The 20358-nt window shown below is 34.3% G+C and overlaps 1 protein-coding gene across 1 annotated transcript; it reads left to right on the top strand.

Annotated features, from left to right (window-relative positions):
* Window positions 1-771: 771 nt before the first annotated feature.
* On the top strand, window positions 772-20074 carry LOC129265995 (ribosomal protein S6 kinase alpha-5-like). Its single transcript, XM_064101955.1, has 4 exons — window positions 772-2943; window positions 3357-3472; window positions 12420-12527; window positions 19114-20074. The coding sequence occupies exons 1-4, from the start codon at window positions 2694-2696 to the stop codon at window positions 19303-19305; spliced, it is 666 nt and encodes a 221-aa protein (XP_063958025.1). The 5' UTR covers window positions 772-2693; the 3' UTR covers window positions 19306-20074.
* The last annotated feature ends 284 nt before the right edge of the window (window positions 20075-20358 follow it).

Here is a 20358-nt window from a genome sequence, read left to right on the forward strand (position 1 = left end):
TCTTCATTTGAGCTATATGCAGAAATATGCAAGCCATAGTCAGCTCTAGGTGTCCCTTGGCATTAGCCTATAGGCCTACAGTAATTACGGGTATTAACTGTCTTTGTGGGTTTAGTAAAAAAGATTATTTCATGGTAAACATAAGCTTTATGAAATATTCATTAAAGTTGGTGATAATAATCCACTTTGATATAGCCTACAGTAGGCCTAGGGTTTGAGACATCGTCAATGTTTCTACGTGCCTTACGCATCAGTAAGGATGCAGCTGCTTGCAAAAGAATTTAGTAACAAGATTTGGCAGTGGAAAAGAGAAAAACACAGTTGAGCAACCTTTAATGAAATCCAATATGTTTTTGAATAATAATTAAAATCAGCTAGTGCCCCTTTAATCAATACATTCTGGTTCATGTAAAGGTCCCTGGATTGAAATTATGTTGCTTTTATCCTTGAGTTGTGTTCAATCAACAGTTGTAAAGATCTCTCTCACTTCCCCTATTTCCTTTCTACCAACTGACACGTTCCGTTCCTCCCTCTTTTTCTTTCTTTGGACCCCATTCACACTATTAATGTGAGTGTTGAATGTCTTTCTTCATATGATATGTGAGATTATCTAATCCATCTTAGCAATTGTTTATATTTGTATACATGTGAATTTTGCTTATCTTCACTTTCATTAGGCATTCTCAATGTTCAAACTTCCATTATTTTTAAAATTATATGAAAATAAGATATGTTTTGTTACTCAGCTGACTGTACAGTGATTAGATGGGACTTGCAGAAATATAATGCACATTGGCCATTTTCTGACTCTTGTAATGGTTGAGGATTAGGGGTCCATTTTATTGAAGACTTACAATGATATCTTTGCTACTTTGCCAATTATATACCATAGAAAACTTGATTTTTTACGGTTGAACATTGTTACTGTGCAGAAGTCATCATAATGGTAAAGTTAGAACAGTTACGTCCTCTTTGAAAAGGAGCCCCTGAATTTAATTTTCTGGGTATGTTTTATGATGGAACATTATTCTTTCTCCCTGATGTAAAATGGAAACCTGGTAGGAACTAAGAAGTGATAGCCAATATATTTGTATTTGTGTATCCTTAGAACCTCCCCAGGTGGTGGAGAATATTCATGCGTACACATGTATGTGCAGGGAAGCCTGAATCATATGACCAGGGATCTGTAAAGTGTTATATAGAGTCATTTATTGAATGCTAAATATCAAAACTCACACCTCAGTCACATTTGCTCTACAACGGCCGTACGTCAAGTAAAAGCAGCCATTGTATTCATTTTTATTCAAACCAACTCTATGTAGCTTGTAAAAAAAAAGTTAAAACGGCTGTTTGCGACTCGACGTAAGGCTGCCATAGAGCCAATGTGACTGAGGTATGAAGAACAGTCTTTTTCAAATCAATGTCAGTTTGTAAGGGAGCGTGGGCCCAGTGTGGGTAGCAAGACAAGATGATGAAACCCTTTTTACTGTAAATATAGAAACTTTTTACTTAAACTGACATTTTACTTTAATAAACTGTCATTCAAGTAGCAATATGAAAAATAATTTCTTGTCAAAAGGTTATCGTCAATTTGCTTGGGAACATGGACAGCATGTCATTTAAAGTCACTCCTTGCACTTGTAAAAGACAAGTATATATTATTCAAATTACGTACTGCATGATCAGGCAAGCAAACTCTTGTAAATGCAGAATGATAATTTTTTACAATGACAATTTTCCTATTCCAATCCCAATTGAATTGTACAGTATGGTTTCTCTTTGTTTGGTGCGCCCATCATTAGTCAATAGCCCATTCATATACTAGCTGTTCTTGTAAAACCAAATCATCAGGGCTAACCCCATGGACTACAGTAAAGAGCAGACTTGGCTTTAATGTACAATATGTATTTAACAGGACTCATATTAAAAACAAGTGTGAAAAGCAAACAAAATGTTCCTGGGTTCAGGAAAGTAGGGCCACCCTTCATGAGGGTTAAGGATATTACAGGGCTAAGAATATAGTGTTATACAGTGAACAAATGACATACATAGGGAGGATTGACAATGAAAGGACATGATCCAGCCACTTGTTGAGGTTTTCCTCCTCAAATATTGACAATCAAAAGGACAGAGTGTAAGGTACAGATTAGGACCTTGTTAATTTAAAATTAATTGATAAATTAATATTTTGTGATAGACAAGTTGCTTGCATAGTTAGGGTTATTCCCCCACCCATATCATTGGCATGGAATCCAATTGCTTTTAACAGTCACAAGGAAATCTGCATGTGTGATAAACATTTTAAAGCATGGAATAAATTATGTGGATGCAATAAAATGGACATCATGTAGGATGTGTATATTTTTTATACTTTGTACGGGCCAGAGGTGGCCAGAGTGGGAATACTGGTGGTAAATACTGTCTCGATAATTTTTGAGGAAGATGGGAAATAGTTGGAAATGCAGTGAAACACTACAAAATATACTTATTTAATGATTTTGAATATTGCCCAGGTGTTTCTCAAGAATATTCTAGCATTTCCCTCAAGTACTTCCAAGCATTTACATATTTTTCAAATATTCCCCACCTGGATGGGAAATGCCTAAATTTCCTTGGAAATTGCTGACCCGGATTTTGTATAATTCTAGGGCACAGCATGGAAAGTATTGATGTGATCACTTTGTCCTGAATAGATGTCAACTCCATTTTCTCTTCTCCTTTCAGCATATGGTAAGGTATTCCTGGTTCGGAAGGTCGGTAACCATAACCAGGGTAAGCTCTATGCCATGAAGGTCCTAAAGAAAGCAACGATCGTCCAGAAAGCCAAGACTGCAGAACACACTATGACTGAGAGGCAGGTCCTAGAAGCAGTTAGAAGTTGTCCATTCCTAGTCACATTACACTATGCCTTCCAGACTGACTCCAAGCTCAACCTTATACTTGGTAAGACCTAAGGGCCTTATTCTATTGTCACTATTACCGTTACAGGATTAAGCCATTGTTAAAGAGGGCAGCCTTTGATCTTGCCATGCAAAAAAAAAAAAAAAACAATCCAATTTTATCTTTGCTTCTACTTGCAGTCACAGCAACATTGTAAATGGTGGTGTCACTGGCCTGGTTTCCTAAAGACGAGAGTGATTTGATCGATCGCATATCTTTGTAAAGCAGGGCCAAGATCTCATATGCACAAATGTAACGGCTGAATGGGTATAGTTATATAAACCAAACTGTTGGCTGAGAGCGATAACAAGATTATTTTCATCTTTCTCTTGAGATGTCTTGAATAAATTAACAGTGAAGTACCGGCACTGTGCTAAAAGGTTTCAACTGAAAGTGATTTTGTGGTATCCTTGTAGATTATGTGAGTGGAGGAGAACTATTCACCCACCTTTATCAGAGGGAGCACTTCAGAGAGAGTGAAGTCCGTATCTACATTGCTGAGATTGTCATAGCTTTAGATTGCCTTCATCAGGTGAGTCAAAACTTTCTCCTTTTTTGTTTTGTAAGTTTTAAGGAAGCATCATGATGTAGTGGTTCTGACACTTGCCCTATAGTCAGAGGGTTGTGTGTTCAAATCCGTTCTTGGCATGCATGTTCGTTGGCAGGATAACTATCACCACTATCCATCGATGTGGTTCATTCACTTGTCCCTCAGTACTCATCACAAGGGTTGAGGGTACCAAACCAAAGACACTACTAGGGGAAGACTGGACACTTCAACGATTTTTGGAAACACTGTTTTGTTCATGAGGAAGGGCACCCACCAGCGTTGAACAAGTAAATCTACGCACATCCGCACGGGGTTGTGTATAAAACATATGGGAAAATTATAGAGGGTGTGATGAAGAGGGCACTGAGATGGCGCATGGGAATTATTCCACCTTCCTTCCCCAGGAGTATCTAAAATATATCCACTTCATAATTTGTGGGCATTTTTTGAAGAGTGAAATTAAAAAAAAATTAAATATCAAAATCGTTCCCTCCTTCACCCCACTACCATTTCCCCCATATGTTTTATACACGACCCAAAATGACAATATGTGAATGCATACCTAAGCAATGCTTTCAGGGGCTCTTCCCATGTGTTTCATTATGCGCTCTACCGAGTGACCAGACTTCCCCTTGTAGTGTCTTTGACCAAACTGAGAGTAGTATTATTTGGCACCCAGATGGATATGAGTCACAATGTCCTTGTCATTATAACTAGCTCTTCTCACTTAATATATACAATAGTAACAACTTGAACTGAAAGGTAAATAGAAATCACATAAAGGGAAGTCTTATTGTAAATAATGCTCATTACCCATTGGGGGATTACCCATGGGGGATTCCCCCACTTGAGAACTACGCATTGGTATACTGTGATCTATTCTATTAATTTCTATCTGGCTGAAACCATGCATATCATGCTTGTTGGAACGAGCAAATAAATATTTGTCGGGCTCATGAGCATGTTGTTACATGTTATTGTAATACTACATGTAGATTATAAATACATGCATAAGTATTTTTTCTGTTAATTGGTTAAGATTTCAATACATCATATTTGTGCATTTCAATAAGAACAGTGTCATTTCCTAATATCTTAAACTCTTCTTGTCTTTCCAATTTAAACATATCAAATATTGTTTTGCTACTTGAATTTCTTTTTAAAATTTTCTGTCATGGGATAGAAATGACTTGCCCATACCAGAATTTTCGCCCATTCTTAGTAAGATAGGTGACAAAATCAAATTCAACTAGAATTGGGAATTAGAGTTTGATGGCTAAACCAGACCTGCCAACCAGTACGTTTTTGGCGTATTTAGTACGTTTTTGCAACCAAAATACGGCAGTATGTTTTTTCCTTTAAAAATATGTTTTCGTAAAAAAAAAAAATTGTAATTTATTGAGAAAAATCATCTCTATATGTCTCTATTTCATAAAACTTACACAAATATGTTTATTAGATCAATGTAATTTCAGGTAACTTGTTTTTTTTTCAATCATTTTGTTAAAACCAGGGTGAGATATACACATGTTTAATTTTTTTTTTTCATCTGCAAGAGCATTTTAGCTTGCATGCTGCTTGAGCGCCAATACACTTTTTGGGGGAAAATACACTTTTTTTTAATCACAGAATACAATTTTCATTCCCAGAGGTTGCCAGGTCTGCTAAACAGTAAGTTTCCATAAACATTCACTTCAGTATTTATTTTACTGCCCCCTTTTCACATTCACTTTTTAAAGAATTAATCAACTTTATTACTTATGAATATTTATCTACCCCTGATGTGAACATATTATGAATATATTTGTAGACTCATGTCTATGTGGATTTGGTTGTAAAATTTGATTTTATACCTGAGAAAAGTAAGCTATTCAGCTTAGAAAATCTTATTAAAGTTGTCAGTAATTTCGCAACAACTTGGAAAAAATGGGAAGACCAGGAAATGTCCTTTCATCTTTGTATTGTGAGATAATTGTGAGATACTTTCCCCTAACTGGAGAATTAGAGAATCCTGTTTGCTGAGAGCTGCTCATGATTCTTTTTTTTATTGCCAATCAGTTATGTTAGTGTTACCTTTTTTTATTCAATTACTTTTATGGAAAATGAAGACTTTGTTCAGAAATGATAGGAATCCTCATTTGATATTGAGTGCTTTTGATTTGGATATATACTTGTACAACAATCCAGCTCTATGATATTACACATTTCAAGTGTAATCTTGTGACATTTATTCGTGTTATCTTTGTTTTCTGCATGAGATTGAGAGTGGCTTAATAGTACTGATGTATGCAAATCAAAGAGAATGCTTGTTAAGTTGTGTATAATGTGAAAACTATTAGTAAAATTCTGCCTCTATTTGAGCTCCACCTTTATCCAACTAGCAAGATTTTATCAAGGGTGTAATCAAACCAAATTATGAAACTAGCCTTTGCGATTCTTCTTCGGCTGTCAGAGATGCACAAGCCAAACATCGTCATGGCAACAGCAATGGAAGCTGTTAGATGTGTGGGTGGACTGGCTGGCAGGGTGGAATATTATCCAGTGGTTTGCATGCATTATGAATGGCACTTCCTGCTTATTTCTTGCTTTCTTGCACTCTCTCATCTCTCCCTCTCTCTCTTTCCTCCCTCTCCCACTTTCTCCCTGTCCATCTATCATTCTCTTTTTTTTCTTTCCTGCCCAGGGTTGCTTGTCACTCTTCTCTTAAAGGACAAGTCCACCCCAACAAAAAGTTGATTTTGATAAAAAGACAAAAATCCAAAGAGCATAACATTGACAATTTTATCAAAATTGGATGTAAAGTAGAAAGTTATGACACTTTAAATTTTGCTTAATTTCACAAAACAGTTATATGCACATCGTGGTTGGCATTATATGAAACATGAAATACAGTGTATTCTAATGTTATCCTCATTGTCAAGTGAAACAACGATTAATTCCTACCTGAACATGGGAATTAGCATTATTTAATACTTTATGATTCAGCCAAGTTGGTTCATATTGTCAAATCTGCAAAAAATGAAATATTGTATGATTCAAACAATAAAAAACAAAAGAAATTAGAGGGACATCATACGACTTCCTCATTTCCATGTCACTGACTTGTGCACATCACTGTTTTATGAAAAATAAGCGAAACTTTAAAATGTCATAACTTTCTTATTTTGCATCCGATTTTGATGAAATTTTCAGTGTCATGCTAGTTTTATTTTCTCTATTTATTCAAATCAAATTTTTTTTGGGTGAATTTGACCTTTAATGTCTCCCTCTCTACTCTTCCTTTTATCCCCTCCCTTCATTTTCTATGAAAATAAGTCTCTCTGTTTTTATACTATCTATGTTTTTATACTATCTATGTTTGTCTGATCGCTACATTTGTTCTCTTCTCCCTCCTCTCTCTTTTTCCCTTTCCTCTCTGTCTCCCCTTCTCTTCATAAAAGTATCTTCTGGCATATATCCCCCCATCCATCCTTTTTTGTTGTTCTTGCTCCAGGTCTCTTTCTTTTAATGTTCTATCTCTCTTATCACTCTCATAACTCTTTCTTCCTCCGTCTTTTTCCTCTCTTTCTCCATGGTGTCCATTTATCACTATCACTCTTTGCCTGCCCAGGGTCCTTTTGCGGTGAATGTGTGGGGGCAGGGAGTTGGCTTCAACATTCAGACCCTATCTGTCACTCTCTTGATTACCCATCCAATACTAAAATTCTCTGTATAATGATGTTTGGCATGGTTAAGGCAGAGTACTTCGACATTCTTTCTCTTTTCATAGGGTAATACACCATTTAGATGTGGAATTAGCAAAAGAAAAATGACAGATGCCTTGATAGAGAGAGGAGAATTAAGTATTCTAAACATACCATTATTTTTTTTTTCTGTTCTGTACATATTCAGATGTTGTATCTAGATTTTATTTAAACCAAAAACTTCTGAAATATGCAATTTGGCTTTATCACAAAAAGCTAAAGATGGGTCATTGAGAGCATAGTGATCTTTGTATTTAAATTATCCTGAAATCCCTACATAGTTATTATTTTTAACTATTCAAAAAAAAATCTGTATGAACAATAATTTTCATAAATTTCACCTGTTTCTACAGACAAAAAAATGATGCTTTGATAAAAGACTAGCTATCACCAGAAACCATAGAATTTTAAGTGGTAATTTTGTATGTTAAGGAGGGTGACAAATTTTAGGGAAAAAATATGAATAAAATGAATACCTCCAAAATTAAGCCTGCATCATGAGTTTCATAATCATTTTAGCAATTTGGTGAGAAATTTTGACTACCAAATAGTTTGTTCTTGCTTTCAGAGTAAATTCAGACACAAAATGTCTATTAAGAGGAGACTATGTATTAGGGCAATATTCAGAACCCTGGGCAAAGATATTGTATGAACCCTTTTCATGGATTTGAACATTGTCAAATATGGCACACTATCATGAACCATATTCTTCTTTTCAAATTCTTCTCAACAAATTGGAATGGAAAGCAGAGAGGGAGAAACCCTGGATCACATTAATATCTGCCGTAGATTCCATGTGTATCAGAATAATTAAACACCACAGGAGTCTGTTGCAGAAAGAGTTGCGTTTAAACGCAAGTAAAAAAATCAATCGCAAGTCCCAAATGCACGCTGTTAGTAGAAAATCAAGTTCAATTCAATTTTATTTCAATCATAAAATCATAAAATATATACAAAGTAACATGCAACAATCGAGATTTAATCTAATGAATGAAATTGGAGACTAATATGAAAGTTTAAAAAACTTGTAAGTTTATAGTCCCCCAAAACAGGGAAAAGAAACACATGTTACGATATAATACAAACACACACACACTATCACACACACATACACCATGACACGCATGATACATAGGTACTTAAAATAGAGTTACAAGGAATAGGAAGAGACGAGCTGTCTCTTCAATAAGACCTTAAAAGATGACAATGTAGTGCATGACATAAAATTATTAGGTAAATTGTTCCAAATACGGGGACTGTTGTGTCTAAAAGAGTTGAGTAAGGACTGAGACGAAACCTTTGGTTAATGGTATTTTATACATGAGCGGGTATTATGGGAATGGATAGATTTATTAAGAGTAAACATTTGACAAATTATTTTAGGTGCAATACTATTATTAACATTAAACATCATTATGGCAATTTGGAATGTATATATATCATAAATCGTAAGTGTTTGTAACCTAAAAAATAAAGGACGAGAGTGAGCTTGAAAATGAGAATTTGTACATATTCTAAGAGCTTTCTTTTGCAGTTTGTATAAAGATTCTAATTTAGTTTTCCCCACTGCTGCCCAGGTAATGGTACAATAACATAAGTATGGTAAAATTAAACAGTTATACAACATAAATAATACATTTTGAGGTAGGGATATACGTAATTTACGGAGGATACCAATGTTTTTAGATATTTTGTTTGCAATATATTGTCGATGGTCCTGGAAAGATAGAGTATCATCAAGAATTATTCCTAAAAATTTAACTGAAGTGCTCACATTCAAATTAACATGGTTTATAAGTATTATAATATTATTACAATTATATGGGTGGGATTTTCTTTTAAAATATAATACACACTTTTTGTCATTGTTTATAATTAATTCATTAGCATCAAACCATTGTATAACATTTTCTAATTCTCTATTTACCTGTAATATTAATCTATTGAAATCTTTATGACATGCAATTAAGTTGGTATAGTCGGCAAACAGTATAAAACGAAAAAAGGATGAAGAAGAGCTCAGATCATTTATATAGCTCAAGAAAAGGAGAGGATCCAGTATAGAGCCCTGTGGGACTCCACACTGGATCCTCTTTCTATCGGAAACAAAATTATTATAACATGTGAAATGGAAACGATTACTCAAATAATTCTTAAACCACTGTAAGGCTACACCACGTATACCAAACTGTAATTTACAGAGGAGAATATCATGGTTGATGACATCAAACGCTTTAGATAGATCAAGAAATAAGCCTAATGTTTGTTAATTTATTTTGGGTGTAATCATGAAGGTCAAGTTGTGCATGATTTTTAGAGTTGCAATTGATTGCAACTCTTTTTGCAACGGACCCCAGGTTTTGATAAGATCTCAAAACCAATTGGTTACAGTTTATTTTATCCTATCCATTAGCACCAAGGAAAATCTAAGTTTCTTAATATTTTGTCTGATCAAAAATTGTAAAAGAATATTTAGAAAAACAATGCAAAAATATCTTACCAACAACCCATTACTTTCTATGAAATCTCTGTCGTGTATTCATTGTAGGGGAAATGAGAGAAGTTGTAGATGATTTCACATGACACTGTGCCAGTGTCCCATTTCATAAAGACTTTGATATAATAACAAATACATAATTTGTAGAAATTATTAATATCTACAACAAATTTACTATTAGCCAAACAATTAAATGATTTCAGTAGCTTCAAAATTTTGTTGCGAAATTGTTATTACAATACGTGTCAAGTTTTATGAAATAGGTCCCTAGAGTTTTTCATAGCAGGCAGCCTTTCTAGCTTCCTGAAGTTCCTGACTCTGAACTCGTGTTTTAAACAGCTCTAATGATCACAGCCGCAAAGGAGTAGGGTAACTCTCGCGAGTTGACTTATTTCTTATGAACCCCAATCTTGTCCATTTTTCAAATTATGTCATTGATGTACATACAGTGTGACAAAGGCACAATTCATTTCCTAATTGTGTTGATGACTGCACCTTTAATATAAAATGAAACTAACTCATTTTTTATTGTATATTAAAGGGCCTCTATTGATTATACTATTGTACTATAATACTCATAGTATTCATACTGTACATGCACAATGTAAGAGGGCTCATGTACTGTATGTACAGGACTCAAAAGCAGAAGTTCATCTGAATTCAAAATACATGTAATCTTCAACAATATCTAACCAAAAATGTACATGTAGTAAGATTTCGATTTCAGTATATTTTAGCAACTTCTGTTTTTTAGTTTCCATTGCAGTTGACCCGTATCGTCAAAGCAACAAGTTAGTTTATTGTACAATTTATCAAAATGTTCACTAAGGATATATTGTACAGTCTGGTACACAAATATAATGCAGTGCATGAAGCTCGGAAATTATAATTGTGTCAAATTTTGTACATAAAATCAGAGGTCAACCATGACCAGGCCACAACTATTTTACCAAAATGCATTTATGGATTGAATAATCTCATTTTCATTATATTTATTCTGAGAACTAAATTCTTTATCATGTCATGTATTGATTGAAACAATTGACTATTGGATCCACTTTAAGAAAAGGAAATAATATTACCTTGTGTAATTGCCCATTGCTTTAGAAAGGGAAAAGTGTGTGGGTGTGTCTCCTCAAGTTGATCTAATTTAGGGCATGTGCAAAGTGAGTAAGAAAATCGCACTTGATCCAAACAATCTCATTTTTTTCTGAAGTTCATGTACAACAAGAAATTTCTCCATTGGTGTATCAAGCTTGTTGAAGCAACAGAATGTGAAAATGATCAGTTAAGGGTTGTTTTCCTATTTTTGAGTGCCACATTATGGTTGATTAGCATTACATGTATATGTCACTTATTCACTCATCAAATATACGCTTTACCGAGAGCCTCTGTCACACCCATCTGATCATGAACTTTGTCAATGTGAAAGCAAAGTATGCATTACTAAACTTTGTCAATGTGAAAGCAAAGTATGCATTACTAAACTTTGTCAGTGTGAAAGCAAAGTATGCATTACTAATATATCCTTATTAGAAAATTACATGTACCTGCAAGTAAGTAGGTACTTGACTAACAATGGTATCATTTTATGAATTGGAATTAGAAGAATCAAGCTGAACTACTATAAGCTATGAATATCTTTCGATAAAATAGCATTTATGATTAGTTGCCTATTCAGTGGCACACTTTTCAAAGATTACAAGATGAAAAATACTTCTTGAACAATGTCAGTATGATGAGTCACAGTAAGAATTCTAGTCTTTTGTATTATGTATGAGTGAACTTGTTACTACGTAAATTTGTACTGATGAATTGTATAGACCTGCAGGGCATCGATGAGGTCTTTAACCCCATGAATTCATGTGTATTATCTGTTTGAACATGCTCGCCCCCAAAAATGTACTATTTGCTCATAGGGAGTAAAGGGCACAATTATTATTTGGGCTTAATTTGAATGTGACAGTGTGTTGCTTTGTTGGTTTTTACAAAAAGTAAAAACGGGTATGTGACCTACATGTTCTAGTATTTTGTAAGGTTTTAGGTTTTACCTACATGTATGTGGTATGTACACAGAAAGAAATGAAATTTGGAGCAAGGAGACACTCCTGGAGTTATTCCAATTGCTGTACATCTTTGTTGTTTATGGATTTATTTTCAAATGATTTTTCTATATGTTTGTTTAGAAACAGTATGGAATGTGTTTAGGCATTATTTTTGTCAGATACTTAATTGAAATCATAATTTTATTATTATGTCAACACTTGTGATTAGGAATACCTTTTGATAGGCATTCAGTATTATTCTTGTATGACTTTTCTCCATTAGTCTTATAATTATTTTTTTTGTTGGAACCTGACTTTCAAGTTACAAAGAAATATTGATGAGTCCATCTGAAAAAGCCTTTGATTTTGTACTCTTTGGAGTCTGATTGTATAATTATAAGAATACTTGTTCAACTGTTATCACTCATAACCTGAAAAATGTAATCATTATAGTCATTTATGTGAATGTCTGTTAAAGGCAAAATGTGTGTATTAAAAAGTTACAATCAAATAACGCATATCACTTCATGTAAACAGGACAATGAACTAGACATTATAATGATGTGTTAGCACTCACAGGTGTGCCTTTCATTTCCTAATGATTCCTTACATCTTTATTTCACTTGCATTTTTGGCTTCTTCAGCTTGGAATTATCTACCGTGACATCAAGCTCGAGAACATCCTATTGGACAAGGATGGTCATGTGGTCTTGACAGACTTTGGACTTAGTAAAGAATTCCTCACAAGTAATGTAAGTATTGGACAACATTTTCTTGAATTTAGGCTATTTAATCTTGTAATCTCAACATGGTATGGAGTAAATTGCCACTCTAACTTTTGTCTTGCGTGCATAGCAGAGTGAGACTATGGTTACCAAGTTTTACTGAACATCCTGCCATAGTTTGAGGTCACATGTCATGACCAAGGTCAAATGCCATTTAGGGTCAATGAACTTAGACCATGTTGGGGGAATCAACATCAAAATCTTAACCAAAGGTTAAGTTCCTGAAATGTCACTATAGAAAGTATATGGACCTAGTTCATAAAACTTGGACATAAGGGTAATCAAGTATTACTGAATATCCTGCCTGAGTTTCAGGTAACATGACCAAGGTCAAAGTTTGTTTAGGGTCAATGAACTTTGGCCATGTTGGGGGTATTTGTTGATTTCCATCATAACTTAAAAAGTTTATGGATCTGGTTCATGAAACTTGTACATAAGAGTAATCAAGTATCACTGAACATCCTTTTTTAGTTTTAGGTCACATGACCAAGGTCAAACGTCATTAAGGGTCAATGAACTTAGAATATATGTTGGGGAAAACAAAACAAAATCTTAACCAAGGTTAAGTTTTTTTTAATGTCATAACTCTAAAGTATGGATCTGGTTCATGAAACTTGTACATAAGAGTAATCAAGTATCACTGAACATCCTTTTTGAGTTTTAGGTCACATGACCAAGGTCAAACGTCATTAAGGGTCAATGAACTTAGAATATATGTTGGGGAAAACAAAACAAAATCTTAACCAAGGTTAAGTTTTTTTTAATGTCATAACTCTAAAGTATGGATCTGGTTCATGAAACTTGGACATAAGAGTAATTAAGCATCAGTAAACATCCTGCATGAGTTTCAGGTCACATGACCAAGGTCAATGAACTTTGGCCGTGTTGGGGGGTAATTGTTGAATGCCATCATAACTTTGAAAGTTTATGGATATAGTTCGTGAAATGTGGACATAAGGGTATCAAGTATCACTGATCGTCTTGCACAAGTCTTTTGTCACACGATCAAGGTCAAATGTCATTTGGGGTCAATGAACATAGTATATTATCATCATATGAATGATGTTTTTTGTGAATGATTATTCGATAGTTGTTTTCAAAGTCAGCACTGCTGCTATATTGAATCGCGTAATGCAGGCGAGACTGCTAGAGGCGCTCCACTTGTTGCAAATTATTTTCTCTGAAAAAGCATGACTGTGTATGTTGATTAACCAATCTTATTGTATTTATGATTTTAAACTGCATAAAACTAGTCTTAAACAAGCATTTTAAAATTAAACTTATTTTTTAATGCATTTTCTACCAATATCCATGCCATGGACAGTCCTGCATTTTTCATCTTCAGTTTTTTAACATTATCATAATTTTTTTGGATCATTTTTCTTCACTTCTTTCATTTTTTTTTCAATATCGATTTCAGTGGTTTTTTTACATTCGATTTATTACACAAGCTTGTAGAATACAAATATATAAACATGCTTAATGAAAATTGAAAGTGAATTTTTTTTCAATGGTTTCTTGGTATAAGTGAGCTTGCAGTTGAATTATGAAAGCAATTTTTTTTAAAGACCCATTTATTTTCTTTTTAGTGCTAATAATATTGTTCATCTTAATTTTACACTGAAAGCAAGAGTAAAATCCTTTCTTTGATGTGAGTCAAAATACTTGGCATTTCGTTCATGCATGTACAATAAAGAGGAACAGATCAGAAATAATATGTCCAGAAACTCATCTAGGTGAATCTGAATACTCTCATAGATTTTGTAATAAAAACATAAAGAACATTATAAGAAATGCTTGTGAGCTATCTCATTTGTTTGTAAGGTCATTGTCTTCTATTAACATTATTCTTCTGAATTTTAACATTAAGATTTAAATTTTATTCTTTTCATATATGTGACACTTTAGTATAAAAATAAAGAAAAACTGAAGAATCATAACATAACAGAATCCAATTTTCTGTTTTTTTGCTCTGCACATGCTGTAGACTAGAAGTTTGAAACCATCAAAATGATAACAAGATATAGGCCTAACCATAATTTTCAGAATCATACATGTAAAGTTTCAAATCCACAACTACATTATGTAAAGGAAAAAATAATTGGCCATTGAAGTATTTGAATATCTCAGAAAGTGATAATACTTTTTCTATCAAAGACAATGATGTTAAGTCCAATTATACTTTTTCAGAATTTTTAAAGGCATTTTCTTTAAATAGGAAAGAGGAAAATGTTTAAACTTATTTGATATGTCTATTTCCTTAAAGAGCAATTAGCATCATCATGTGGCTTAAATAACACAATTAATTATTAGTGTTGGTTTACTGAACTGATTTATCATATGCTATTCCAACCTATGATCATATGGTTCTTTTATGTGAAAGCATCGTGGTGTAACAATTCTGACTCTCACCTTGTAAAAAAGTAAAAAAAAGGGGTTGTGTGTTCGAATCCCACCATGGCCTAGCATCCTTTGGCGAGGCATCATTCCACAATATGCCACTCTCCACCCAGGTGTTTAATGGGTAACTGGTAGGATGCAAAAGCCTATGTACAATAGTATGTCTAGCAATTGAGTCTTGAAACTCTTGTTGAAATGCTCCCCAGGCTTGCCATTATCCGATGACCATAATAATTACATTATGCACCCCCTAAGCGCTTAGAAACATAAATGATAATAATAATTATAAAAAATAATAATAGTATAATAATGATAATATAATAATAATGATAATGATAATGGTAATAATAATGATAATAATGATAATAATAATAATGATAATGATAATGATAATAATAATAATAATGATGATAATGATAATATTATTATCATTATTAGTATTATTATCATTATTATTATTGTTATCATAAATTATTTAAATCTTTTCCTCTACTATCCTATTTGCTGTAAAGAGGCTACCAAACAGCTATATTTACATTTCTGTTTTGCTCTGCCCGCTTGTTATGATAGAATTTGGTAATAAAATTTAATTCGCTATTATGAAGAATTATATGTACATGTAATGTATGTTTAAAGCATACTGTGTATTTCATAAAATGCACTGAAGGTTAATATCGTAAAATTATCTAAATATATTTATTTTATAAGATACCGCGTTCTCACTTAGCCCAGCTTGCGGATCAGACTCGCCTTGCGAGTCAGCCTCGGCTCGTGGGGTCTTCTCCTTCGCGTTCACATTTAGCCCCAGGTTGCGGAGCAGGCTCCCCTCGCTTGTCAGTTCTGCCAATTACCCACAATCCTCTGCAATAAATATGTAAACCGACTCTGGCGCGAAAAGTAGGCCTGTGCGAATGCATGTACTATGGAGGGAGTTCATATACCAGTGGTACAGTGCAGTGAACTGATGGAAATCGGTTTCACGATACACAATTCGTAAGGTAATATGACTGTGTATAAAATCGAGTGTACACTGGACGGACTGCATGCATAGAAAAACAAAACTCGAATAAAGCGTGTGAGATACACCGGAAGTTCGCTATCAATTGCCAGGGTAGACTCGGCTTTCTGTCCACACTGCAAAAAATTGCCGTGTCTCCCCCAGCTCGCAGGTCTGATCCTACCTTATTGCTGGGGCAGAAAAGGAGAGTCAGACTTGCCTCGCGGGGCTGATAATTTCCCTTCACATTGGGGAAAAAAGTGGGTCTAAGTCACGAGCTGGGGCTAAGTGAGAATGTGGTATGAGTTTGTTTTATGCTTGTAATTATTATTTTGATGGCTCTATTCAGCTGAATAATCATACTTCTACAATAGATGTGAACCTCCTCACCCGAATGGTGCCATTTACCCCCCATGATACAAGCACTGCTGAATGATGTTTCGTAAAGCTATTTTTGTAAATACTATGTAAGACTTTACGCATAACTGGTAACCCTTATCGATGCCAAATCATATTCTCAATCATTTTGATTCCCATTTGCTAAAGTTGAAATCCGATCTCTGTATATTTAAATTACTTTTATATAGCATCTGAAATGCAAATTTCGTAATTTGGCAATTTGATTAGGGTTATGGGAATTTCACACCTACATAGTTAAAACTGGAAAAATCGGAAAATCGTTTAAAGGGATGGTCCCCACTGAAAATATATCTAAATAAATAGAGTAAAATTCACAGAGCAAAATGCTAAAAATTTCACCAAAATCGGATAACAAAGAACAAAGTTATTGAATTTTAAAGATTTGCATTATTCTGGTGAAACAGTTCTAGGCATGTCATGAATATTCATTAGATGGGCTGACGATGTCATATCCCCACTTGTTCTTTTGTATTTTATTATATAAAATTAGGTTGATGTGGAAGAGGTTCATCGTGGTGAAGGATTGAGTAGAAGAAATAACCAGTTGTCTCACTGTATCAAACGTAGTAGGAAAGAGACGTTTCGTCTGCAAGCTGCTAGACTTCATCAGGCAATGAGCAAAGACGCTGCTGCGCATGGGTTATAGCGTCGGGAGCTATTGTCTGGCTCCACTCGGGTGTGAGCCGCGCTGTGATTGGCCGAAGCCGCTGGCCAATCAGGGTCCGCTCTAGTGCTTGGTGCCCGCTGGAGCGTGCACCGTGCGCTGTGACTGGCGGATGCAGCCGGCCAATCAGCGTCCGCGCTGGTGTCAGGCACCCGCTAAAATTAGGTTTATTCAAAATTTTCCACCAAGAACTAAAACAGTTGGATTGACAACTGATTAAAGTGCATTAGTTATTTATTGCCGCAACTTGTTTCATCATAACTGAGACACATCATTTACACATGTATGAAAAAATGAAACATTTATGATTTCATGTAATAACATAAGAAAAAAGAAAGTGGGTATGTGTCACATCATCACCCCACCTAATGAATATTCACGGAATGTGCATATAACTGTTTTCACAAAATATTTATAAACTTTAAAATTCAATAACTGTTATTTGTGTCCGATTTTGATGAAATTTTCAGCATTTTGCCCAATGAATTTTACTCTATTTATTTAGATATAAAAATTTTCAGCCCGGACCATCCCTTTAATAATATTTAGGCACAAGAACAGAGCAAACTAATCAGTATTGAACTAGAATCAATGACTATTTGTTTCATGTAATGCCTCACAGTTCACCAGTCATGTGTTAAATTGTGTATATTCATTTCAATTTTCATAATGATCTATTTTGAATATTCATATGATTTATGAATAAAAAGTAATGAGCATCAGAGAATTTTCTACGATTAAACACTTTCTTAATATTAAATCAAGCTAGCACTGCATGCTGACACACAAGTTAGACATATTCATTTCTTATTCCTGTGATATATCATAGGGGTCATAGAACTAGATATTCTGGATATTCAGTGTAACATTACAGCATAACATGATACGCTTCTGCTATGAAAAGTGCGTTCACCCACCAATGCTGTATATCATGATACTGTGCTAGAAGCAATCATTAGGGGCACTATCCATAATAGAACGTACTGTACATGTATCATTAATGTATGATGTAGGCTCAGGAACAAACATGTACAATATGCTAATTAATGTTGTACAGCTACATTTACATACATGTATGTAAAAAAACAAAAACAATAGTGATACCTAAATGAACATTGAGTGTGTTTAAATAATGTTAAAGGAAATTTGTCCTTTCACATCTTACTATCTAAACTCAGTCAAAAGAGCTATCTGGTCCCTTATCACACTCTTCAAGGAGTGAGACAAACTCTCATTTTCGAGTGAGATTTGCATCTTTCTAGAGTGATTTTACCTCTTTCTGGAGTGAAAGTGTCTAAAAAGATGCAGAGTTCACTTCAGAAGGAGCTATATAATTCACTCTATAAGGAAGTACAGTTCACTCCAAAGGGATTAGTCCCATCTGTCACTCTGAGAGGAGTTTGATTACAGACCAGATTATCTCTTTTGCATTTAGAGAGTAAGTGCTTTTTATGGTTTAATTGAAAATGATATTTTCAGTCCAGGGTCCCGTAACACAAAGGTTAGCAATTGATCGTACGCTTGATTTACAGGATTGATTGTACATTGTAGTCAATGTAATCAATCGTAGAAAAATGAAAAATGTTCTACACTCATTGCTATGCTTTGTGTTATGGGCCCCATGTGTTATTTATCCTTCCATTCATTCCAAATTACCTTTAATTTTGATATGGGCTATTTTGATAATTTGAGGGCTAAATTGCCTTTGAATTAGCCCCTAACCAAGAATGCACATCAAAGTGACCACCCAAGTATTTGTAATTGAAATTTAAAAAAATTCTAAATGAATTTGGTTGAAAATGAGTATTTGCTGAGTAAAAAGCAAACAAGCAATAAAACAAAACCACAGAGCATCAGGTGGAAGTGTATTTTTCAAAGCAATAAACAAATTTGTTTTTTGTCTGGATTTCCTTATTTTATCAAGTTTTGTTGAAGTAATGACTTTCAGTTCTTTTAAAATAATTTCTCAATGCCTTTTCTCTAGTTTAGCTTTAATTGTATTCCGCTTGTATTAGCAATTGAATTATTCTGGTATTTCAGATTATCGTTCTTTTCCCAATTCATTTTAACAGGATGACAGAGCATACTCGTTCTGTGGAACGATAGAGTACATGGCTCCGGAGGTAGTGAGGGGCGGGAGTGACGGTCATAACAAGGCTGTTGATTGGTGGTCTCTAGGTGTGTTGACCTATGAACTTCTTACAGGGGCTTCCCCATTCACAGTGGAAGGGGAGAGGAATTCACAATCACAGATATCACAGTGAGTATCAAAGTCACAATCTTTGGGGAGCATTGGAGGCAAATAGTGATTTTGTAGATCGTGTTATTTGGCTAAATAGAAGGAAAAAAATAAAATAAAAGAAGATGGAATTAAGATGTATTTGCCTTTTTCCGGCAACCCATTTTATTGGATAACATGATTATTTTCCCCCTGTAAGAAAGAATTTAATTATTTTCATTCTTTTGTGATGCACCTTACGATTCATAAATCTAAAGTGCGCACAGTCAGCCTTGTTGATGCGCTCACTTCCATGCGCGCAAACACACGTGCATACAAAATATGCATGTACACATGCTCAGTGGTATACCCTGAGGGAGAGAGCTCAACTGTGCAGTGGAAAAATAAAAATGCATGTTTGCAGTGCAACGGAAAATAAAATTTGTATGCAGCACAAAATGAATCAAATATTGAATGGCTTTCAATCAATCAAATGACAAGAATCTTTGAATGAGTTGTATGATTTGATATCTTTTTGGTAATTCCAATCAACAAAATTTCTTTTAATTTTTGATATCGCAATCTAGCTTACGACATTATTCCTTAGCCGTAGCTAAACAAGCTCAGCACATGCACAAAAAATGAAAAGACAATTGTAAACATTACTTCTTATCGATTACAAAAGGTGTCAAAACTTTAAATTACAACATATTTTAGAAAGATTATAAGCCCCCCAAAAAAGAAGTCAAGAGTATTTTCACATTTTCAGTGCATATTTAGCATAGAAGACGCTTTTGTTATAAATATTGTTATTTAAAAAAAAGAAACTATATATTTAAAGATAAATTCCAGTTTTGGTAACGATCTCAAAATGACTTTTTACAAAATCTAATATAATGACCACCCAAGTGTCTGTTTGTATGAATAAAAAATATGTGCCAAAGGATTCTGGAAGAAATTGTGTAATTGCTGAGAAATAAGCAAAATAAGCGCGGATTCTGTCACTTCCGTCGGGTCTTTATTCCAGCAATAATAATACACTGTCCCACGTGCGCTTATCTGTGTTGGTGATCTTCAGTGTGAACATTTTTCAGCGTAG

The sequence above is a fragment of the Lytechinus pictus genome, chromosome 7 (genome assembly GCF_037042905.1).
Source record: "Lytechinus pictus isolate F3 Inbred chromosome 7, Lp3.0, whole genome shotgun sequence".
NCBI classification, from domain to species: domain Eukaryota; kingdom Metazoa; phylum Echinodermata; class Echinoidea; order Temnopleuroida; family Toxopneustidae; genus Lytechinus; species Lytechinus pictus.